At 41.4% G+C, this 25904-nt stretch overlaps 1 protein-coding gene across 1 annotated transcript; it reads left to right on the plus strand.

The window, feature by feature from the left end:
* Nucleotides 1–239: 239 nt before the first annotated feature.
* gabra4 (gamma-aminobutyric acid type A receptor subunit alpha4) lies at nucleotides 240–17939 on the plus strand. Its single transcript, XM_026330170.1, has 9 exons — nucleotides 240–328; nucleotides 457–575; nucleotides 1597–1664; nucleotides 1954–2174; nucleotides 3161–3243; nucleotides 8704–8847; nucleotides 9339–9491; nucleotides 15134–15390; nucleotides 17409–17939. The coding sequence occupies exons 1-9, from the start codon at nucleotides 240–242 to the stop codon at nucleotides 17937–17939; spliced, it is 1665 nt and encodes a 554-aa protein (XP_026185955.1).
* The last annotated feature ends 7965 nt before the right edge of the window (nucleotides 17940–25904 follow it).

Genomic DNA, 25904 nt, shown 5'->3' on the forward strand with positions numbered 1-25904 from the left:
CTCGGATTCGCGGGACCCCCAGGTGACCGAGGCTGGGGGTGCAGGTGTGTGAGTATGTGTGCATGTGTGAATCGTGCGTCTGGCGGAGAGACTGCGGGACCGGGAGAGAGGCTCACAACTTCCCTCCCCTCTGCGCCGCTCTGCCCTCTGTATCGCTGCCGACTCTCCCCTCCTTCTCCCCGGGACACAGGCATCTGGCGTGGTGAGATGTGAAGAGGCTTGAAGTATGGCATGCAGAGATGGTTTCTGCCAAGACGAAGGAGACGGTGACAGCGATGTGTCCCGCTTTTACTCGGACCCTCTTCTACTTTTGGTGTTTGGCGACTTGGTGAGTCTCCACAGTGTTTCTGTCCGTGGTGCTGAAGTCTCCCGCTCGGCTCACCTCGAGACTGATGATGCTTCTCCTTGTTACCTCTTAAGTTTAACCATCCCGCTTTCATTTTTCTTTCTTTCCAGTACAAACAAAGTCTCTGCACAGACAAGGAAAGATGAAAGGATATATCCGGAGAATTTTACTCGCATTTTGGACCGACTTCTGGACGGCTATGACAACAGGCTGCGACCTGGATTCGGGGGTACGTGGGAAAATACGATTTTTTTAAAGAGAATTTTTGTACACAAACATTTTGCATTTGTATTAAGAAACCTGATCTTTTATTCTACTTTTCGTGCGTTAAATGTGTAGTGAAGCTCAGTAAAGGCAGTTGTAACATCGCTAATGAGACTTGTACACACTGTAAGTCAATACAGCTTTTTTCAGTTCTTATTTCTTTTTAATTCACTTTGTATATCCCAGGAGATTAAAAAAAATCTAAAAATGAAATGTAAAATTACCAGTGAGCCCCGAATACACCCAACGAATCAATTCAAGTCATAACTCTGTCTCAAATGGCTTTTTGATCTTTACATTAAGATAAGCAAAAATTTCCACCAAAACCCTTAATTGGTGTAAAAAAGAAACGCACCTCATTGAGAAAGCATCAGAGAACAGGTCCTTCTTTCAAGATATACAACATATATCTGGTGTACATCTGGTTATGTTGCATCAATATTATGAGTTTTACTCACCTCTGTCTGTTTGCAACACGTTACGTCTAATGGTGTTTCATAACACACACAACACATGACGTTATATTAACTTTCCCTGTGAGCCAAGTAGTTCTTGCCTCCTGAAAGGACGAATCTTAAGTCTATATAAACGGAGGTAGTTATATAACCGTGTCGGTGCTGGGTCAAACGCACAGTGTAGACCTGCACATTTAGTTTCCGTGTATTATGACTTCACTAATGATAAGTAAAGAACCATTCAGGCTCACTGTGCTGGAGCTTTATCACTTACTGGTCTTTCAACAGTTATTCACTGAAAGAAACTTAAACAGGATTATTTAAGTATTTTTTTTCCATTTCCATTATGTAGGGGCCGTACAGCTCTGGATTTGATAAGCTATTGCATGTCTGTAGAGTTTGATCCTAATGGGCTGTAGGCCTTTAAAGTGTAAATAAGACTGGTGTCTCTCTAGGACTCAGCTGTGACATGGACGGATGTAAAACAGGACACAGTGATTAAATGTGACGCTTGTTTCATCGGCTCATTAGGTCCTGTGACTGAGGTCAAAACTGACATTTATGTGACAAGTTTTGGGCCCGTCTCCGATGTTGAAATGGTATGTACCCACACATTGGTATTTCATCTGCGTAAAACATGATGTCAAATGTAGTTTAAATTGTGAATGAAGTATTATATTCATAGTTTAATTATGCACCCTGCTTCACACTTTGCTCCAAACTTGGAGGCTGCATATATATGCTACTGTACATTATATTTATCTAGTTGTTTTTTGCTTAGACTTTCTTTCAGTTTAATGAAGAAAATCATTAAACAACATGAGCCCACACACCAACCAACAAACACAATATTCTTTTCTTATTTTTTCATCAACTTTCCTGTCTTAGGAGTACACAATGGATGTGTTTTTTCGCCAGACATGGGTGGACCAGAGGTTGATGTACGAGGGCCCAGTAGAGATTTTAAGGCTAAACAATCTCATGGTGACTAAGGTGTGGACACCAGACACCTTTTTCAGAAATGGCAAGAAATCAGTGGCTCATAACATGACGGCCCCAAACAAGCTTTTCCGCATCATGAAGAATGGCACCATTCTTTACACCATGAGGTACTCTAGTAAACTTTACTCCATCAGTATGTGATATATAACCAATGATCTATTGACATTAAACAGTAGAAGTAATATTCAAAACCAAAACATTAGACTCACTCACTCATCACATGGTTTTGTTCAGTATATTATCTGCTCTTTTACCATGGCCAGATTTGTCACAAAGGAACAGACTCTTGACATGACTTGTGTTCTGCATTGCACTGATTGTACTAATTAAAAATAATGGAAGAAGAGACAGATTTTGTTTAGTTTAAAGCAATCAAGCAGATTTTCTGTGGAATCAAACCCAGACTCACAGTGTAAACAGTATAGAGCTGTTTGGAGGCAGTCCTGGGTAAGACAATCTTTTAAATCATAGCAGTCAAATAACTGTTCCTTTGTCTTTTCAGTGAAAGGGTTGGTAAAGGAAGGGCAGCATGGTCTTTGAGTGGTTAGCGCTGTTGCCTTATAGCAAGAGGGCTCGCAACCCATTACGGCCTTTCTGTGTGGAGTTTGCATGTTCTCCCTGTGCTTGTGTGGGTTTTCTCCAGGTACTCTGGTTTCCTCCCACAGTCCAAAAACATGTATGTCAGGTTGATTGGTGACTCTAAATTACCCATAGGAGTGAGTGTGAGTGTGTGAGGTTGTGTGTCTCTATGTGGCCCTGTGATGGACTGGTGACCTGTCCAGGGTGGACCCCTGCCTTTCACCCAAAGAGAGCTGGGATAGGCTCCAGCAGATCCCTGTGACCCTGGTTAGATATAAGTGGGTATAGATAATGGATGGGTTGATAAAGAAATCCCTAACCTTTTCACACTTTAACCTTCTATCACATCACTGATATGTATTTACATCAGAAGGATCAGTGTATTTTAACATTTAGCACAGTGTGAAATGTTAGCAGCTTCTGGGTACCTGACACCTAGAAACGCTTCTGAACCTGCATACTGTATATGTTTATTTGGTTCATTACTGAGCTTCTTTTCTCTGTGCTGCAACAGGATAACTATTAGTGCTGAGTGTCCCATGAAGCTTGTGGACTTCCCCATGGATGGACATGCATGTCCTCTCAAGTTTGGAAGCTGTAAGTCCTGCATGTGTGCAAGAGTAACAGATTAATAGATATAAACAGAAACTAAGAGGGGCAACTTTCAACACACATTGGAATTTCACACAATACCACATAATACCATAAAACTGAGTTAATCTTCTCTTTTTAATGTGAACTGGCCCTTAGTAGGGAAGTGAGCTGAACCCATGATAAACAACCGGATGTCTGCTGATGTATTCTGACAGGGAAATAAAACCAGCTGGTGACTAATACATCTGTGGTTGCTACCTAATACTACTGGAGTGCTTCTGAATCATGAAGTGAATCCTAATGTACTCCAGAAGCACACATTAGTGTCATAAGCCTGACCGCTGGCCCTATTACAGAAGCACAAAGGTTATTAGTCATGCTTTTTTGAATAGGAAAGACATACAGAAGATGGTACTGTATTGATTGAGTGCAAATGACATGTTTATGTTGTTGTATAAAGATTTTCAATGGAATTACACCTACTATTTCATTCATTTATGACACATTATCACATATGTGAGTCATTTCTAAATAGCAGTAAACAAATAAACCCATTGCTGGGTGACAGGCAGCCTCTACCGGCCTCCTTAATAAATCTTGTGCCTCCTGATGTTGTTTCACAGGAGACCTGCATTAATATTAGCTTACGAGGGGTCATGTTATTTGGTTTTCAGATGTTATTAGTTGTTAATCATCTTGTTGCCAGTGATCACTTCAGTAAATGAGAGCAAGGACAGAATCATTTAAGGAAGAGTGGACCTTTTTGGTAAATAGGCTTGTTTTTTCAGAAGACTGATAATACCAGTCATTTCTTTAGAGGAAAATATTTATTTATTTTTATCTCTATAGCACTGTTCAAAACAGTAATTACAAAGTGCTTAGTAAAGCAAAATTTCCCTTCTCACCCCTACGGGTGGTGTGTGTGTATCTTCCTCAGTCTCGGGTCCTCTACCAGAGGCCTGGTAGTTTGAGGGTTCTTCGCAGTATCTTAGCTGATTACCACGGGGACCACTGTTTCCTTCACCTTCCACATCTTTTCTAGCTCTTCCTTCAGCCCCTGGTATTTTTCAAGCTTCCTTCTTTCTGATGTTGCTATTGCTTAGGATTGCTACATCTACCACTACGGCTTTCTTCTGTTGTTTGTCTACCACTCTATGTCCAGTTGGTTAGCCATGACCAGTTTGTCAGTCTGTATCTGGAAGTCCCACAGGATCTTAGCCCGGTCATTCTCCACCCACGTGTCCCATTTTGACCTTGGGACCTCCAGCCCATACTCGGCACAGATGTTCCTGTACACTATGCCGGCCACTTGGTTATGGCGTTCCATGTATGCCCTGCCTGCTAGCATCTCAGGGGCATCTTTGCACAGCCTGCACCTGGGGTTCTGCCTGGTGTGGTAGACCCCAGCCTCTATCGAGCTTGTGCTCAGGACCTGTTCTTGTGCTGCTACGATTAGTGCCTCTGTGTTGTCTTTCAGTCCAGCTTTTTCAAGTCACTGGTAGGACTTTTCGATATCAGCCACTTCTTGTATCTGTCGGTGGTACGTACCATGCAGGGGTTTGTCCTGCCATTATGGTTCTTGCTCCTCTTCCTCTGCATTGAGCTTCTGTTGAGTATTCCATCGCTCGGGGCCATCTTCCTGATGTACTCATGGATCTTTGCTGTTTCATCTCGGATGGTGGCTCTGACACTCACCAGTACTCGGCCTTCTTCCTTCGTCTTAGTGTACAGTCTCAGGATGCTGGATTTGGGGTGAAACCCTCCATGCATTGTGAGGAGCTTCCTTATCTTGACATCAGTGGCCTCTATCTCCTCTTTTGGCCAGCTTATTATGGCAGCGGGGTATCTGATGACTGACAGGACGTAGGTGTTGATGGCTTGGACCTTGTTCTTCCCATTTAGCTGACTTCTTAGGACTTGTCTTGGCTTGTCTCTGTAGGTATTTGACTGTGGCGGCTTTCCTTGCAGTTTCTTCTTGGTTCCCATTTGCCTGTGTGAAGGTACTTGTAGCTTCCCTCAACATCCACCATGCTGCCTTCTGGAAGTTCAACTTCAGGCCTGACAACCTTCCCTCTCTTCGACATTCCAATGTCATTGCTGTATATCCTGGTGTTGTAAATCAGTGAGTCGTTGTCTCTCTCACTCCTGGCATACAGCTTGATGTCATCCATGTACAGGAGGTGGCTGATGGTTGTTCCATTTTGTAGTTGGTATCCGAAGCCAGTCTTAGTGATGATCTGGCTGAGGTGGTTCAGGCCTATGCTGAACAGCAGTGGGAACAGAGCATCTCCTTGGTAGATGTCGCACTTGATGGAGACTTGTCCAATCAGCTTGAGGTTGGCCACTAGGGTTGTTTTCCACAGTCCCATGAAGGTTCTTAGAATCCTATTGATGTTGTATAGCCCCAAGCATTCCAGGATCCATGTGTGAGGCATTGAGTCGTAGGCTTTCTTGTAGTCAACCTCCTTCTCCATCTCCTTGGTGATGGTGTATATTTTGTGGCCAAGCATCTCAAGGATCACTGTTGCCGTGGTGTATATCAGCTTGTTGGTCTCAGTGATGGTCACAGTTGGGATTGTTTGTAATGCTGCATTCCAGTAGACTTTCAGATGGTACATCACTTAGTCTTGGTAACCACTACGAAGGTTCCAGGTGTCCATCTTACTCACGATTTTCAATCTCAGGTCAGCTGCTCTTATGTTGAACGTGGCTTGTTATTGCGGCTTGGTACCCAATCTCAGGTGGGGATGGTATTGTTTCCCCCCTGACCATGTGTCCTGGCTCCCCCTTGCCCTAGCATTTGTGTTGTATCTCTTCAATCTCCAGTTGTAACGTTGGAACACTGAGCTACAAGTTGTTTTGGCCCTAGTCTAGATGGTGGGTTTCGAAGTTTCCATAGGTTGCACATCCTCTCCCTGGGGTTAGTCATGTAGTAGCATTCCAACAGTAGCTAGCACCTGACCTTGTTGACCCGGGTCAACATCCGAGTATGACTCCTGTATTTCTATCCCTCATTTGTAATGAGGCAGGCTAGTAACTAGTAGTTAAGGACCTTGCCTAAAGACCCCCGAGCCTTCTCCTTGCACCGAAGTCAGTGGACTTAACCACTGAGCTATCCATGTATATAATTTCCCGTCTCACCCCTATGGGTGGTGTGTGTCTCCCTCAATCTCGGGTCTTCTACCAGAGGCCTGGGAGTTTGAGGGTTCTTCGCAGTATCTTAGCTGTTCCTAGCACTGCGCTCTTCTGGACTGAGATCTCTGATGTTGTTCCTGGGATCTGTTGGAGCCACTCTCCCAGTTTGGGGGTCACAGCCCCGAGGGTGCCGATTACCACGGGGACCACTGTTGCCTTCACCTTCCACATCCTTTCTAGTTCTTCTTTAAGCCCTTGGTATTTCTCCAGCTTCTCATGTTCCTTCTTTCTGATGTTGCTGTCACTTGGGATCGCTACATCTACCACTACGGTTTTCTTCTGTTGTTTGTCCACCACTACTATGTCCGGTTGGTTAGCCATCACCTGTTTGTCGGTCTGTATCTGGAAGTCCCACAGGATCTTAGCTCGGTCATTCTCCCTCACCTTTGGAGGCGTGTCCCATTTTGACCTTGGGACCTCCAGCCCATACTCGGCACAGATGTTCCTGTACACTATGCCGGCCACTTGGTTATGGCGTTCCATGTACGCTCTGCCTGCTAGCATCGTACAACCTGCTGTTATGTGCTGGATTGTCTCAGGGGCATCTTTGCACAGCTTGCACCTGGGGTCCTGCCTGGTGTGGTAGACCCCGGCCTCTATCGATCTTGTGCTCAGGGCCTGTTCTTGTGCTGCTACGATCAGTGCCTCTGTGCGCTGTCTTTCAGTCCAGCTTTTTCCAACCACCGGTAGGACTTTTCGATATCAGCCACTTCTTGTATCTGTCGGTGGTACATGGGGGGGGTGGTGTATATATATATATATATAAGCCAACAGAGCAATCTGAGCTGCTGTTTCTCTAAACTCTGCACAACAAAGTGATGTTACAATGATTTTGAGAGCCACTTTTCCCACTGCTATTAGTTTAAAAGCTAGAACTGATGCACCTTCTTTCAAAATGCCTAAAACAAAGACCAGATATTTAGATCTAAAAATATGTTTTTAGAAACGTGCATAAAGGAAACATGGAAAGGTGACAGAAGTAATTATCATTCATCTTAATCATTTGTTAGCTACAACTTTATGCTAAGGTTTGCTGATTTAGTTGTGAGAGACATGTTTACATTTTAAAATGTATAAAACATGTAGTTTTTCCAGGCTTGGTCTGGTAAATTGGAAAGTCACATGCAGGTATTCTGCAGAGGAGCTGAGCACTTTGTCAGGCACAAAGCAGCTGAATGCTAATGCTAAATAAGTATTGCATTTTTCATTATGAACAATGAAGCCTCAACTCAGCATCAGTGTTTTTAGTCAGCCTACCATTCAGCAGAATGATTTATCTCAAATAAAGGAGATTGTGAAACAGGATGGCTCCATCTTATCAGAGAGGAACAGGGATTTGAAGATTACATCTGCAAGAGAAAGAAAGGAAAAGACAACAAGTTTGCCTTTACACTCTCCCAGTCAGCTCTCTATTATCCAGCCTGGTGACATTGCAGAGGACAAATTCAATTTCTCAGTTATTTTTGTCCTTCCTCATCCTCCTCCTTTCACCATCCTGCTCTGCTGCTGCTGCTGGCCTCCAGTCAGGAGGAAGCAACCATGGCTCTGATGCAGCCTAAAGCCAAGGAAAGGTCAGAGTCCCTTCCTCTGCCTCAGGGTAGCACAGACATATGCAGCTATTTTCCATAGCTGGTGTGTATGTGTTACAGTAATTTTCTCTCTGTCTGCCCTGCCTTCATTTTTTCCTTCATCAGTCTTTCCCTCTCCCTTGCTCTGTCTCCTTTTTTGTTCTTCCATCTGGACTTGTGCACACAGGCATCGCGTTCCACTCCATGACACACCAGAGTCATTTCATTTTGGTAGCACAGTTGGCATCCTGCTGATGAGGAGTCCCATAAGGAGTGGCAGGCTAAGACAACTGGCATTTCACTGTGTCCTACTTCATTAGTACACATACAGACCTTATATTTTGCAGTGTGAACATTCTAGCTAGAAACTACCCAATTTGCAAAACGTAAATCAGAAACTTAGAAAAGCTGTCATTGAAAGAGAAATAGCTTCAGTAGTTTAAAGGCAGAAGGTGTTTTCCATGGACTCATAAACAAGATATACAAATATATCTGTGTGAGTATATTGAGAATGCATGTATTCATGCACTCATGACAATGAAGTGTAAATTCATTTCTATGTAGGTATATTTACAGTGAAAAATCCATCTTTTGGAAACCTTAGCTGCCATGCAGGCAACACATCAACAGATATACTCTACATACTCTTGAAAACTTACAGTAAGTGACTCAATGGTGCGTCTTTGCTGTCTGCCCACAGATGCCTATCCCAAAACAGAGATGATCTATACCTGGACCAAAGGGCCTCAGCATTCAGTGGAGGTCCCTCCTGAGTCCTCCAGCCTCGTTCAGTATGATCTCATCGGCCAGACGGTCTCCAGTGAAACTATTAAATCCATCACAGGTGAAACTTGCTTGTCCTTTCACTAAACTGGTTACAGAAAAGATTTGTCTTTCTGTTACAGTCTGCTTTCCTTTACTGTGATGATGTGTTTGTATGTATTATATTATGGCAAATTTGGTGGATTTGCATTTTCCACGACTGACAAATGGCAAATATTGTACACATGCAACTTGGGTGGTAAATATCGGATGGACCTGGACCTTTGGCTCAGTGTATTAGACCATGGTTAGCTGAAAGTACTAGACCCAAAACTGAGATGTTTCTAATGGCCTTTTGCTTCACATCACTACTGAAGAATCCAAATCTAATTGTAGTAGGAGTGTAGTGGATGGCAGGATGTGTCCATTTTGGATAGAGGGTTGTAAATGTGAAGGACCATGAAAAATGATTGCATATATTCAAATATGTCTCAAGTTGTATTAAGTGAAATTTGTCAGCCTGGACCTTTAACCTCTTTACTAATCAAACTATTTCATTGATTCATCCTCCAGGTGAATATGTGGTGATGACGGTCTACTTCCACTTGAAACGTAAAATGGGCTATTTCATGATTCAGACGTATATCCCCTGCATAATGACAGTAATCCTCTCTCAAGTGTCCTTCTGGATAAATAAAGAATCAGTGCCAGCACGCACAGTCTTCGGTATGTAGCCCTCACTTCCCTTATCCTTCACAGTCTTTCTGCTCGTCTCTCTTTATTTACTGGATGTCTGCAAGCCAACAGAGCAATCTGAGCTGGTGTTTCTCTAAACTCTGCACAACAAAGTGATGTTACAATGATTTTGAGAGCCACTTTTCCCACTGCTATTAGTTTTAAAGCTAGAACTGATGCACCTTCTTTCAAAATGCCTCAAACAAAGACCAGATATTTAGATCTAAAAAACTGTTTTATAGTTCAACTCACTCCTCTAGAGGTAACAAAAAAAAAAAACAACTGTGGGGTAAGATGGGGAAAGATAGCCTCCACGACTATTAAAAGTTGATACCTAGCGTTTGTGAAGATTCTCAGTCATCCAGATGAAGTTATCTAGAGGCACTAGGTGAGCTATGTAAATCAGGTGAGAGTTGTTAGACCCACATTCCTGAGTTGGTTTCACTTCACACCAGGTCTGAATAGGCCTGTTAGGTGAACAATAGATGTGAGCTCAGGTGAGGGTCGTTAGGATGCTGTGTGTATTAGAGTGTTGTGTATCCTCCCTGGAAGACATTTGATGCATTCCTTAATTTCTTGGCAATAGATGAAAGGGCAGCCTGGTAGATTGAAGATACGTTATGTCGCAGCCCTCCACCCCTGTTCAGGGAGGGTTTTTCCACTTGAACATATATAGCTTCTCTGACCCCTCACTCAAACCACCTATCTTCTCTGTCTAAAATATGTACCACACTGTCTTCAAATGAGTGTCCTGTCTCTTTTAAATGGAGGTGCACAGCTGACTGTGGTCCTGAGGAGCTGCTCCTCCTGTGCTGGACCATCCTCCTTTTGAGTGGTTGTTTGGTTTCTCCAATGTAGAGGTTTCTTCCTTACACTAGACAGAATATACTACATTGCTCCTATTTTGTTTTGGTGTCCAGACACCGGACTTCAGCTTCTAGGTTGGTATCTATTTGTATTTTTTGTTTTACATAATGAATATTAGGGCAGGTAAGAGAGCTGGGATAGGCTCCAGCAGATCCCTGTGAACCTGGTTAAGGAAAGAAAATGGATGGATAATGAATATTATCTTAATCAAACCAGGTTTCATCAAAAATTTCACTGAAATTGATTACTCTCACTGAGTCAAATATGAACTTTTTAATTCATGTCCCAACAGTACTCTGAGAATTTTATGTGTTTATGCCTCAAAGAAAACTAATAACCAATATTTCTATCACCATTTCTACATTTTAAACAGAGGTCTGTGACGAAGTTGTGGTTGGTTTTTTTTTTTATCTGAATGCTAAACTAAGCTTGTTGTTCAGGAAACATCCAAATTATAGGGCTGTCTGCTTGTTAAACCACAATGTCACATTACATTTACAGTAAGTTGAAAATATTCATCGAAAAGATGTGATGCTGTTTTATAAATAGAGAGAGACATTTTAACACATTTTATCATGTAGGAGTTGCTTCATCATCCACATTTTCTAAAGTACATTTGCTTTCATTTTCTGGCCTGTGACCCAGTTGCCTTCTTCCAGGCTCCCCTGGTACGTTTGGGTCCCTGTCCTAAAATAAACTGATTGTTGTGTGTCGATCAAGAGGCGGTAGCACAGATAGACCTGCTAAAACTAGATCGGTGTTGCTGAGCTTTCTTGTTTTATCATTAGGTGACATAGCACTGATTAATGGACCACATACCTCCATGTACATTATGTTGATGGAAAGCCATTCACAGATAATGGCATTGATAGTTGTATTCCATTTTAAAAATAGCTCTGATAGATTTTGTTGTGGCAAATCATTTTCAAGAGGTACCTTTATCTTATCACCATGAGAAAGTGATAGAGTAGTGGTAAGTAATAATTCAGCTATGTGACATGTTGACTGTAAAATATGATAAAGTTTGTGTTGTTGGTAAAGGATTCTTGTTGCTATTGTGACCTGTTTTAATAAACTAGATTCTATTTGTGAACATTTCTAATTAATGGTGCACAAGGACTTGACTAAAGCTTTACATATCAATCAAAGGCTGTTAATATGTGTTTTTTGGGTTCCTCAGGGGTCAATATAATATATATTCCTGGCTGGTAGAAGCATTCAATGAAACCGTGACAGCATACTGAATCACTAATGTTGACCAAACAACAAGCTTCCCTAGTGGGTTTGCTGATGGTGACACAAACACACACATTGCAGTGTCAACAGCCTAATTCAATTCAGTGTTCATTTGATACAGTGTGTGTTTCTGCTGTCGACTGCACTGTTTGTGAGTCTGCTGAGCAGAAAACCCTGTGTGAGCATCAGTAGAAAAGTCCCTGTGTCGGGCAGTGTAATAAAGCACACGGGGGTCAGTGCTGCTCTCATGCAGTGGCCACTGTATCTGACAGTCCAGCTGCATTATCCCCATTACTGTTCAGCGTGACAGACCCACAGCAGCACAACTGTTGTTGTATCACTAGAGCCTGTGAGGCAGTGGATTTCTGTTGTTATCTGCTGCATTGAGTGTGGGTGTGTGGCTGTGGTGGGTGAGGGTGGGGTGAGAAGGGAGGAGGGTGGTTGGTATTTTTTTCCTCTTCTTCCCAACAGACACAAACCGCTTTGACTTGCTGCCTCAGTGACTCAACCATAGCGTCGTGCTATGAGCGTAGAAAAAGCAGGTTGTCAAGAAGACAAACGGAAGTGGAGGGAGGGTTGCTGTTGGGACTTGCTGGTCTCAGATAGAGGACTCAAAGTAAAAAGCACATTTCTAACAAACTCTTTCAGAGTGTCAAGTGTTGTTTTTTATGCCTTTCAACTGTAACATGATTGTTGTCCACTGTAATATTAGCTTGAAAGGAGAGTGTGCAGATGGTGCCATTAATAGTCGAGAAGGTCAAAAAGTATAATTCCCAGCTGAGTTGCCCGTGGCAGAGATGCATAAGTTAATGGCACCTTATAGAAGGAGTTTAGAAGTTGACAGAATATGCCTTCATACTTTCCTTGCGAAAGTTGAGAAGACTCATACCAGACTTAGTGTTAAGTTCATGAATGGAGTTTGGAGGCAATTAGTTTAGCTTAACATAAAGACTAGGAGCAGAGTGAAATTAGTTAATTAATACAGGATACTGTAAGTAATTGGCTTATTCAATACTTTATTCAGTAGTCAACCAGTAATAGGACAGTTTGTGGTTTTGTGGAAAACTCCATCTTTTAAATTGAGCATTGTGTCACCACATTGAGGCATTTCAGAGGAAAGTATTTTTGTAAAAACTGGTATCTGCAGTTTCAGTACTTGAAAGCAACCTGTTTAAAAAGAGGAAGAAGAAAGAAAGAAATGGCACGGTGGATTACTGGTTAGCACTGTTGCCTCACAGCAAGAAGGTTCCTGGTTTGAAACCCATCAGGGACCTTTCTGTGTGGAGTTTGCATGTTCTCCCTGTGCTTGTGTGGGTTTTCTCCAGGTACTCTGGTTTCCTCCCACAGTCCAAAAACATGTATGTCAGGTTGATTGGTGACTCTAAATTGCCCATAGGAGTGAGTGTGAGTGTGTGAGGTTGTTTGTCTCTATGTGGCCCTGTGATGGACTGGTGACCTGTCCAGGGTGGACCCCTGCCTTTCACCCAAAGAGAGCTGGGATAGGCTCCAGCAGATCCCTGTGACTCTAAATAGGAATAAGTGGGTATAGATAATGGATGGATGGATATAAAATAAATGTTTACAAATGTTTATTGTGGTGTATGCATGGTGCTCAAAATTTATAGGTAAGTTACAGCTACAGCTGCACTGCAGGGATTTATTGATATGTCTTCTACTTCACTGTATGATTTCACATTGTAGGACATATATGGTAATTAATCCAAGCATGGTTGAATTCTTCTGATAATTTGCTCCTAGCAGGCATGTTGGCCCAGTATTGCCACAGCTGATAAGGGGTACCGCTGGATTAAAAAACAAACGCACCTTTGAAAGTCTTCAACTTCAATCTGTGAAGGAAAAACACAATGAAATCATGCAATGATATATATTTACGTAGTTCAAACATATTAGATTTTTATGCTTAATGAGTAAAAGTAGACATTTTTTCCACTGTTCTCCATCTTTTCTTCTTTCATATTAAGAACAAGGTTGTTAACACCATTTTTCCTGAAATGTCAGTTTACTTCTAGTAGTGCACCCTGTGGTGCATGGCAGACAGGCGTAGCTGAAGAACCAAAATATCCCTCACAGGCTGCAATGGTGTTATTGTGTGGAGGTGAAAATGAAAAATGAAAGTTGGTGTAAAGATATAATTGAATGAAGTGTAGCAGATCAGTCAAAAAAGAGCCTTATAATTTACACTGAAAAGATCAAAAAATACCCAGATACAGCTTAATTTCAGTCAGAAGATTATCTTCATCATTTCTCTGATATTATATATATATATAGTATTACCACGATCACTGGTTCTACAGTTATGAACACGAAAATGAAAGCACAGAAACCTTTATCACCAGTGTATCCATCAACCATCTCGGTTTTTGCTTATGTTGAAAACAGCTTTGTGTTAGAGATTAATATGCTCAGTGGCCTCAAGCAGCAGTCACCTATCAATGTCATTCTACTCCTCTTGATTGACAGGTAATTATATGGCGGTCACGTCCAGGCACAGGGGATGAATTACGTTGTGCAAGGACTCTGCAGCACAGATTGTTCCAGCTCTCCAACATAAAGGGGATTTTCTCCAAATCACATTATTGTTATTGGTTATTAATGCCAAGGACATGTGCTGAGGTACAGGCTCACAGTATAACCTTGTTTTATTGTAGGAACCATGCTTGACTTTGTGTGCTGGTCAGCTTGGTGTCTTGTTTTTATAGCATCTCTCTTATTAGCACAGAAATGCGTGGCGGGCCATGTGACATTCAGACCCAGGATGGGCTCAGTCCTTTAGTAGAGTATGCATTGTTTCCACAGCGCTTGAGTCCTTAGTTGTTACAGTTGAAGATACTTAGTGCAACTGAAGACTCTCGGTGGCAGAATGTCTCAAATCTTCTTATCTAATACAAACGTTATTTGGAGGTTGAGCTTGTTTTCAAGTAAGACATAATTCTAGTGGTTTATTGAAACCTCAATGGGTGCTGAGTCTTTTTTCTCCCTGAAGTACATTTGACTGAATCCCAGTAGAAAGTTCATGAAAAAAGCCTTTTGAATGTAAGATGTAGAAATGTTTTTCAGCCATAGATGAAACAGGTCCTTCAAAGCTGTCAATTTATATTAACATGGCGATGTTGTGTTTACAGATTGTTACATTAGCCACATGTAGTTAATGGAGGTGTAAATGCTGTAAATACTGTGGCTCTTTTTATACATCTACCATTTCAGAGACTCAAATATACTAGGTTCATTATCGCTCTGCACTCTGTTAATGAAATTTGCTGATGAGGAAAGCACAATGTACTTGGGCTATTAAACACTGTAAATGTTCAGTAACACAATTTATTAGGTAATGAAATAAAGAAAATCATTTTCAGGATATATATACAGGATATGAAAGATGAGAAAATTTGAAATGTAACTTTTGGAACTACTGAAACTTCCTGGATATGACCACATATAAAAACACTCATACTGAGGTGGAGGTTCATGCAATGGATATTTTGTTTTTTTGTTTTTCTTTACCGTTGAAGGTATCACCACTGTCCTGACCATGACGACACTCAGTATCAGCGCTCGCCACTCCCTCCCCAAGGTCTCATACGCCACTGCGATGGACTGGTTCATTGCTGTCTGCTTCGCCTTCGTCTTCTCTGCCCTCATTGAGTTTGCCGCTGTGAACTACTTTACCCAAGCACAGATCGAGCAGGCCAAAAAGAAGCCAGCTAAATGTCCCCCAGTGCCTCAAACCACACCTGTCAAGGTCAAGGACAAAGACGAAGTGCTGCAGGTGATTTCTGTTTTTCTCAAAGTAACCATAGCAAATAATCTGACAGCACTTTAACATCAAGGACCACTTAAACAGCACATGCCCTATTATGTGCTTATTGTATCTAGCCTTTAGCCTAGATTTTTCAATGGCCAGCAGTGGGCCTGTCTGATGATCATCAGCTGTGCTCTTGCTCATAACAGATGAAAGGATCCGAGCTGTAGGAAACATGGGAGTCATTTTATCTCAGAATGGGTTTTAAACTGAATTAAACTGAAATGAATGTTTTAGCACCACAACTGTGAACATATCATACATATAACATTAACAATTGTTCTGTCATTGTCTCTGCAAAACGTCAAAACAAGTGCTCGATTTCTTTGACTTGATTACACAGATAATTGTTCTGTCAGCCACAGCGTGACCTGGTGAAATAACTGCTTGTTGAATGTGCTAAGACAAGCCGACAATAAACTTTAAGATTTATAATGTTCCATACCTGTTAATCAGCCTGGACAAATTCAGCTTATGTTCAGCCATAACTGCAGTGGATAATATGCTGATTATTCTTTGGAGAAGATTAAAATAATATTAAAGTGAGAAAAAAAAAAAACAACTCACTCTGAAATTCCTTTCAAAACCATAGAGCAGGTCTTTGTAGCTAATCACGAGGTGTTTCTCAGTTTTGGTGTCTGGTGCAGAGCCTTTATTCCTCTGAAACAAATGACAGTCACACCCTTATAGCTGACATCTGCCATATGGATTGAATCTATATTCATAATTTTAGAGCTCTCAGTCAGATATGATGAATTTATTACACCTCAGTGTTAATATAACCGTATGCATTTATGGTAGTGTATAAAAAATAATTTACTGACGGGAGAGCTGGGAAAGAATGGTCATTTCTTCATTATGTTCTTTCAAATGATTAAAATAAAATATACAGGTTAACTGATTAGTCAAGCTGACATAACCCAGTAATGCAAATGTCAGCTTTACACTTACTTCTTTTAGTTGCTCCCTCCAGTCCAAATCCCAGTGTGGCGTAATCATGCCTGAATGCAGTGCAGTGACAACAGCACATCAGTGGATTAGTAGGTTGCCATGCCAACACAGCCTGGGTACATCTGTATATATTTCAGAAAGGCTCTGGCACTGAGGGATGGAAAAAATAAGGCTCTTTTCCTCAAGAGCAAGTGTTAACGGAACTTTCAACCAGGATGGCACTGAAGGTCAGGGGGTGTTGAAGGTTCTAGCTTCTCAGCTTTTAGCCAACCATGCTATTCATCTTGCACTCTCACACCTCGTCTGCTGCACACGGGTCAGAATAACACAGGATCCTTTCAGTTTCAGGGGGGTGGATTATTTCTGCAAATACCTTACCAGCATCACACCCTCCCTGTTTGAAAACATCAGCTCTCAAAGCATAAGCTCTTTTGATGCTATACTGCATTACTACTGTACCTACTTTCTTTCTCATAAGCTTGTGTGAAATGACTAAAATCCTTGGTAAGTGACATCTGTATTGCACACACTCTGTCATCTGCTTTCAGATGAAGGCCATCTGTGTCATGGGGACTGTATAATCAGATCAGTGTGACAGGGTTTATTCTGCCTGGCGGAAATGCAAGTGAGCTTTACTTTGCCTACAAGTGATTTCAAACATTAAGAACACAGAAGTAAAGAGAGTTTACAAATCATGTAAATTCTTTAAATTTTTTTCACGAGTACACATTTGAGCAAAAAGGCTTTCCTTATTTTATGATTTTTCAGATCAAAACTTCAACTTTACAATGCTACATGCAGAAAAGCCCGAAAGCATATAAGCCAGCCATACGTAGATATGGCTGCCAGCTGTGACTGGACCTTTGCTCAGTTCATCGATTTATCCGCCAGGCTTTAAATTATGTGTATCCTTGGCAGAAATGAAGTAAAATGCAAGAAACTCATATTGTAGTTTTCAGGACAATGCCAATATCAGTAAAATTCCTTATCAGCACATCTCAAATATGTCATTATTGTTTTCTCCTCTCTTATAGCAAAATCCTGATACTAACGGTAACCTGAGAAAGCGGATAAATTATATTTCCCACCAAGAGTCAAGCAGTCAGCAGAGAGCCCAATCCATTACCAACATTTCAGGAGTGAGGCCACTGAGACCTTTAGCCAGTGGGGTCAATGGCAGTTCTTCCACCCTCTCTCGCTCCAGCCCCAAGTCTGAGAGCCTGCTCAGCGTGGCCTCCTCCTCTGTCCAACTGGTGAAGAGCACACCCCAGGCTACAGCTTCAACGCCGGACGTGATGGCAGGGACACCATGCAAGCAGAACACCAGTTCATCGTCTCTGCAGCATCTGCTGGCGCCCAAGCTGGAGCACATCCAGAAGATGGCGAACAAGTCGGAGCCAAAGCAGACACCGTGCTCCCAGCCCACCACCGCTGGTACAGGTGGATCCAGCAAAATTGACAAGTATGCACGGATCTTTTTCCCAGTGTCCTTTGGTGCGTTTAATATGGTTTATTGGGTTGTTTATTTATCAAAGGACACAATGGTAGTGGCTAATGGTGGCTAAACTGCTGTGGCAGTAACACTGAAGATCATTTCTTTAACCAGATGGAGAGTAAATGAGCATTATGGGAGTTTGGCAACAGTAAGAGGAAACTGGTGTTCTTGCCAAACAGATAAACAAAATGTGCTCACTCATGCACTTCTATATTCTGGAGAACAAACTCAGAATAATTTATATTTTTCTTCCTAAGGTCCATGAACAGCAAGCATAGGAAGAAACCAACCAAATTAGAAATATCTGACTCATCATAATTAAGAACACCTGCACACTGGAATATGCTTCTGTCCTCTTTGTTTTATACAGCACATGCTATGCCTGACTGTAAAGGTCTTCTTCGGCTTCAACTGCCTCATGATCCCTTTTGGCCTGCAGTCAAGATAAAGCATCAGATTTTTTCAGTTTCCTATTTTTATACATTGCAACTGGCAAGATGTTCAGATGTGTGTACCATTGTCCAGAAACAAACTGCACTGACACTATGTAAATATATACATTTACATAGGTTAATATGATATCTATATATGTATATATAAAGACTTGTTGCTTTGGTGCCACCAAGCTAGATGAAAATGTACAGTAGGTACATTTTCATCTAGCTGTGGTTTCGATGGATGTTCAGATTAAACTGAAATACTTTCATTCCTGAATACAGGCCAAATAATGGTCCAACTAAAATGGAATAGACAGGTTCTGGTCCGAATGGAAGTCCTCAAGCCATGAAGAGTGGAGCTTTGGCCAGGACCTGATCAGTCATGACAGGTTTTTTTGTTTTTTGTTTTGTACAGTACCTAAAAGGAAAGCGTCTTTCTTATACAAGATGGATTAACTAGTCCTATCTGGAAATACCGAAAATTAAATTTGGGGATCAGTCAGGTAGAAAGTAGTAAAAAGACGCAATTAATTCATGTAACAGTAGAATTTAAGCTTCTTTCCTGCTATAATGGGTTGCCAAATAGTAGATCATAGAAGATTGTGAAAGCAATTAAAATACAGTGACAGCATGAACACATAGAGGGAACAGAAAGAAAGACCATGTGACAGTAGATCACTGCAGCAGTTACAGTTAACGGTGAATTGTTTGTTTAGGGGCACTTTGTATGTGCAATAAAGGAACGTGTCTGAGCTGTTTGATGGCAGCTCCACAGGAAACAGAGGAGCTGACTGCTGTCATCCACACATGTGACTGAGAATTGCTACATGCTTTCACTTTTACCACATTTCACTGGAGTCTGAGCAGTGTTGTTGTTAAAGCTACTATAGAGCCACATCTGACATAGTTCGATGGTAGAACAAATGAACATTTAGTTGAATCCTTACAGTGAGCAAAGTAGAACTCCCTAATGATTTATTTTCCTTTTCTTTAGTCAGGTAATGCCTGAATTATCTGATGTGCAGCTGTCTCACATCTAATCCACTGTTGTTAACTGAACCAGAGTTAGGAGTAATGTGACTTGTAATACTGCACAATGTTACAGGCACGAAACACTCTTAATAAAAGTATGAGTGCAGCACTGCCTCTTGCCGTGTTCATCCTGATAAGACTGTGGTTTAAATACCTTGCTGTAAGTTACATTAGAAGATTGATACTTCTCTGATATAAGTATCAACCTAAACATAAAGCCCCTCCAGCAGTCTGTTAGTGTAGATTAGCATAAAGACAGCACCTGTAGCACAGTGTGAACACAGTGAAAGCAGCAGCAGCTTCAGTCTCATGTCTGTCTCCGCACAGGATGCATTCAGGTACAATGTGGAGTGTAAGACACCTTTGTTTTGGTAGCACTCAGAGTCCAATGCACAATTGCGATAGTTAGATTTACAAAAAATGCTGAGCTTTTCTTTTGTTTGAAATCCTGTTGGTAATCAAGTGAGTGTGAGTGTGTGAGGTTGTTTGTCTCTATGTGGCCCTGTGATGGACTGGTGACCTGTCCAGGGTGGACCCCTGCCTTTCACCCAGAGAGAGCTGGGACAGGCTCCAGCAGATCCCTGGGATCCAAAGTAGGAATAAGTGGGTATAGATGATGGATGGATGGATAGAAATCCTGTTGAAAAGACCTGACATGACTTGTTTCATACTAATGCAAAGACAACACAGAAAACTTTCAGTCGGGCTCAAAATAACTGGAGACACACAGGAAGTAGCCCTCAGTTTGAGGTTTTACATTCTGGCGACCCCCACAGGTAATGAAAGATTCTGCTGACTGAATCTTTCAAAGTATGAAGGACGTCAACATGATGCCCGAAAAGAGTCCTCTCTGATGTTGAACAGTGTACAGTTGATGCTCCACCTCTGTAGACAGAGATGTCAAACAGATCTGGTACATGATGTAGAGGGTGCCTAGTTTCTTGCTGTAATAGCCATGTCATCCCTGTAGTCAGTGTTGTTTAATCTCATCCATTGGTTAGTCTAACATAAGTTATGATGCTGCCACAGAAGCTAGAAAAGTGCGGGCTGATGGACAGATCAAGATGCCACCACACACCTCTCCCAAACACAGTCATGTGTGAAATTGACTTTGCTGTCATTGCCTCCCTGTTGGTCCCTCACGCTCCCTTTGCTCTCTGTGTCCCACAAGTATACAAAATGTATCTCATAATAAAAACACAGAACACGCATGTACTAATGAGGACAGTGTCAACAACAGATTGATATTCAGTTTTTATGTGGTGTGACTCTACTGCTCTAAATGTGTGTGTGTGTGTGTGTGTGTGTGTGATTGAAAGATCTGCCAACACCAGGTTGTGCGTTTTATGTTTTTTTTTTTCAGAAGCATGCTGTTCTAGATGACAGGCAGATAGTTAATAGACGCTCACTTTGCCATTTCGAAACACAGGGCAGGTTTGTGGAAAGTTCAGCCTTATTCTAAAGCTCTCGATTAATTATTGTCATTCCAGCTGTTTAAATAGTTTCCAGGGCACCAGAAAAGAAAAAATAGAAGATGCTGTAAAATGGGGCAGTGCAGTGATTAGGGCTGTGACCTCACAGCAAGAAGGTGTTAGGACTGAATCTTCGTTGGCCCTGGGGTCTTTCTGTGTGAAATTTGCATGTTCTTCCCTTGTCTTTGTGGGTTTTCACTGGGTACTCTGGTTTCACAGTCTAAAGACATGCAGGTTGGGGTTAGGTCAATTAGTGACTCTAAATTGCCTGTAGGTGTGAATGTGTCAGCCCTGTGTTGGACTGATCATCTGTCTGGCGTGTACTCTCCCTGTCACCTAATGTCAGCTGGAATTTGCTCCAGGCCCCTGTGACCCTGAATTGGACTAGGTGGTAAAGAGAACAGATGGATGGATGCTGTAAAATGGGCTATTCTTTGTGGTTGTAGAGCACTGTTGTTTTAAACCATGGCATAACACTCCCTCTGGTGGCTCAAATTTATTTTGAAGTGAATCCTGTTTGAGGATGCACTCATCCATTAATTAGTGTGATTGCTGAAAGTAATAGTTCACAAGTGTGCTATTAGTTATGGTGTATGTATCTCATTTGTTTGATTTTATATGAATTTTTAAAAATTAATTCCCATTGAAATGAATGGGAGAAATGATCTTGACTTTGCTGAAACATGTTGATTTCCATGGGCCTATATCTCTGGCATACGTGCAGCTAGAGACTCTGTTTCAATTTTAAAATGCTAAAATATCTTTCATCTGTCAGGGTTGTGCTCTGTGTTGTCATATCCTGTATAGGTTTTTATTAATTCAAGTCTAAAGTGAGGGATGTCACAGCGTGTGATGTCATTAGCTAGAGCAGGGAACAGCCTGGTTTTCAGAAAAAAATTCTCTCAACTGCTCTCACGGCTTCAGTTTTAACTCTACAAGCACAAAACACACCTCAGAAGTTGCCACATGCCTCTTGTCTCCACTCATCAAGACATATAATCCACAAGAGTTGTAGTTTTTGCTATTGAAGCCTTAATTAACAGGCAAGTCGCGTTTCTGCCTCATTGACTCCAATAGAAATTTGCTGCCTGCAGCTCTTGTCTGAGGCTGTCGGCCTAAACTGCTCTCACGGTGGCATTTTAACTCCAATCTGGACAAACTGCACATGGTGTTGTTGTAGAAGATGTTAGGAATCTAACAGTCAAAGAATTTCTCCTATATAATGAGTATTTTGTGAGGAAATTGCAAGTTTGCGGCACATTAGCTTCTCACGGTGTTTATTCTAGATAGAATGTGCTTTATTCTCATGGGCCAAAAAGCGGCTGAGCTCACAGCTACAGCCTGCTGGGTAGGGCGCGTCTGTTGCGTAAGATACTTGGGTTCTGATCCCAGCTGGTGTTGTGTTTTTAAATTTTTGAGATGAGATACAATCTCCAACTTCTGAAGTGATCGACATGTATTTCAAGCGGCAATAACAGCGTGCTTTCAGCAATCACATGCGTTTTCCTCAGGAAATGCACATAGTAGAATGCCATTTACAATTAGTTACTGTATTAGTTTTAATTAATGACAGTTCCACTCAGTAACTGGTGTGTGGTTGTAAGTGTATAAGCTCCTACAAAGTATAGTACAGGTTCAGGATATTTTCCTATGTTGCCCTAGCTCAAATGTTAGGCCCACTAACTCTGAAAGGTGTGTATTGTATACAGGAGGAAAACACTGTATATATCTTGAAATACGGTGCTGCAAAAACTGTATTAAAACTGTATATAATACTCCTTTTTTTAATAAATAGGCTTCTAGTTACTTAATTAAGATCAGATGTTCATGGTTTTATTCTGCGTGTGAGATCTGTGCAAACATGACCACAAAAAAAATGTGTGAAGAAAGTAATTAATTTTAGAAGAGCATTATTTTGACATAAATTACCCAGTGCAGGAGATTTGCTTTATGTTGTTTAACCATAGAAATGTTTGGTTTTGAACAAATACACATAACACCATAACAGTAGAGCTAACTATTTATTTCATGTTGACAGAAATGAACCACTAGAGGGAGCATTAAGCCATGATTTTTCAGGATCCAAATGATTTCATATGATCAGCATCCAACAGAGAAACAAACAGGATTAGTGTTTAGTTTCCTAATAGCATTTTATTGTGTTTAAGATTTTTTATTGTGTTTAAGATTGTTCATGCTGTGGTGCCAAAGGATTCAAGGTCTACACCAAAATGAGGAATTGGTTCATTTCATGAGCCTAATCATCCTCTCTCTAGAGATTAGTGCAGTAACAGTGTAGGTCTACCCTGCATATTTCTCACCTGTCTTCATAGTGTTTTAGGTACGTGAAGGTATGTGGGGTTTCTTGATGTAAACACACTAGCTTTTTCAACCAATAGGATTAGTCCTTATTCCTAAAATGATCATATTTCACGTCTGTATCGTGTTTTGGAAGCACTTGAAGACACTGAACCTTGAACTCATATCACATTCGAGAAACACTGGGATGTAGTTTGAATGTACATTTTTCTTACAGATTTTGCAATTAAAAATGAATAATTCTATTGTTTTATCAGTGTTAAATTTTACCTGATGCTGGATTTATTATGTGCGAAATAGTTTAAATTCACAATGATCTTTTCTAATATTGCTTTTGGCACATTTCTCATGAAGCCCCATATAAATCCTAGTGGTTTCATGTGTAATAAGACCTCACTTAACCTAGATTTGGGAATGCCACAGGCTGGGATAATTAATGCGTAGGCCCTTGGTAGTTAATAGGATAATGCAGTCTAATTTGTATTATACTTTCTAGGACAAGTGCAAGTCACTTGGGAGTTCACAAATCTTCTCAGTGAAGGATGAAAACATGCTGCTGTTTTTTTGTTGTGTCTCAACATTTGCACAGAAAGAGTGAAGAACCTAAAATCTTGTCTTTTCTGCAGGTACATGCTTTTAGCAGTAGGTTTCAGGAGTGTGGCACGGTGATTTCTGGTTATACCTGTAAAAATAATAATAATAGCAACATCACTTAATGCAGTATATAGAAGATTAGATAAGCCACAGCAACAATGTAAACAAAATCACTGAACAGACATAAAGTATGGTCACAACCTTACATCAAACTAATGCTGCATCAAAGCATTCATTAAAATGCTTTTCCATTATGTAGGAATTTTAAATAAATACCTTAATTCAACTTATAACCAAACACTAACAGACCTAAGAGAGTACTAATATTCTAACAAATGTTGAGCACACTAGGTGGCAGATGATTTTCTGCAACATTGAAAAAAAGTTATATATATATATGTTGTGTATTTACTACTGATACCATGTCGAATTTATTTAAAAGGTCACAACTCCTTATGGTACTAACTGTACATTATTCATTATGATGACAAAAAATTTTTTGAACTAATGTTTCATTTGTTACTCCTTATTCAATGCAATGTTTTCAATAAACACATTTGAATCTGTTAGACAAATTTCATCTCCATGCTGTTACTTTATTTGGCAAACTATCAAAAAGGAAATATTCTAAATAGAGCCTGTATGACACACAGTAGCACAGTTGTACCATGGTAAATTACCAGGTGTGCAACAAACGTAATGCTTGTAAAAGCAGTATTCATTTTGTAAACTAACAGTAAGAAATTTTCTCAACTGATTGCAAGTCTAATATTCATTATCCTGTCAGCTTTAGCTCTGGATGGATTAGGAAACAATTAGCCCCTGAGCCTAGTGGCATATATCTGTTTTGCATATATCTGGTGTTTTAGTAATTTTTTATAGATTTGCCTATATATTTTCCAATTTGGTTGAATTTTGTAGTGATTTTGCAGTCATTTGTTGGACAATCCAACAGAAAGTTATTAAGTTTCACTCGGGCTGAACTGCTAAGCATTCGGCAGCACTCCCAGGATATTTTTCCTCCAATTTTTGCACATTCGGACGTTTTGTGGAGCGTTTTAGCTGGCGGAGCAGCTGCGCTTCTCAGAAAGCGCAAACGCGGGAAGCGCGCTGGTGCGCTGGTGAAACTTCGTCAGCGCGGCCTCAGGACAGCGCTGCCCAGCATACACCTGGCGAATCTCCGCTCGCTACCCAACAAGATGGACGAAATACACCTGCTTATCCGGATAAACAAGGACTTTTCGAACTCTGCTGCTCTGTGTTTCACGGAGACCTGGCTTAATGGAGCCATACCGGACAGCGCGCTCCATCTGCCCGGATTCCAGCTGATCAGAGCGGACCGCAACTCAGACGCAACGGGGAAATCGCGCGGTGGTGGGACATGCTTTTACATCAATGAGAGGTGGTGTACAGATGCAACAGTGTTGAAGAAGATCTGCTGTCCTGACCTGGAAGCACTTTTCATTAACTGTAAACCCTTCTACTCACCGCGGGAGTTTTCCTCGTGCGTTCTGGTCAGTGTTTACATTCCCCCGCAAGCGCGCGTGTGCGACGCGCTGCATCAGCTGGCTGAGGAGATCGCAAACACGGAGCAGCAACACCCGGACTCTGTTTTTATCATCCTCGGAGACTTTAATAAAGCACACTTGAGCCACGAACTGCCAAAATTCAGGCAGCACATCAAGTGCCCCACCAGAGAGGGGAATACTCTGGACCACTGCTACACCACAATAAAGGATGCATATCACGCCGTCCCCAGAGCAGCTTTAGGACTCTCTGACCACTGTCTGGTCCACCTCATACCAACATACAGGCAAAAGCTTAAATCTGCTAAGCCTGTAGTGAGAACTGTCAAGAGATGGACCAGGGAAACAGAGCAGGAGCTACAGGCCTGCTTTGAATGCACTGACTGGAGTGTTTTTCAAGCTGCTGCCACAAACCTGGATGAACTCACGGACTCTGTTACATCTTACATCAGTTTCTGTGAGGACATGTGCATTCCCACCCGGACCTTCTTAACATACAACAACGACAAACCATGGTTCTCTGGAAAACTCAGACAGCTTCGTAAAGCCAAAGGAGATGCCTACAGAAGTGGTGATCGGGTCTTGTATAATCAGGCCAGGAACACACTGAATAAGGAGATCAGAGCAGCTAAGAGGAGCTACTCCAAAAAGCTGG

Source organism: Mastacembelus armatus, chromosome 10, assembly GCF_900324485.2.
Source record: "Mastacembelus armatus chromosome 10, fMasArm1.2, whole genome shotgun sequence".
Taxonomy (NCBI): Eukaryota; Metazoa; Chordata; class Actinopteri; order Synbranchiformes; family Mastacembelidae; genus Mastacembelus; species Mastacembelus armatus.

Bases quoted from the DNA above. Each gene is read 5' to 3' on its own strand.
- gabra4 (XM_026330170.1), top strand. From the start codon at position 240: ATGGTTTCTGCCAAGACGAAGGAGACGGTGACAGCGATGTGTCCCGCT. The intron at 1,665-1,953 runs GTATGTACCCAC...TTCCTGTCTTAG, and splicing joins CCGTCTCCGATGTTGAAATG to GAGTACACAATGGATGTGTT. The intron at 8,848-9,338 runs GTGAAACTTGCT...TTCATCCTCCAG, and splicing joins AACTATTAAATCCATCACAG to GTGAATATGTGGTGATGACG.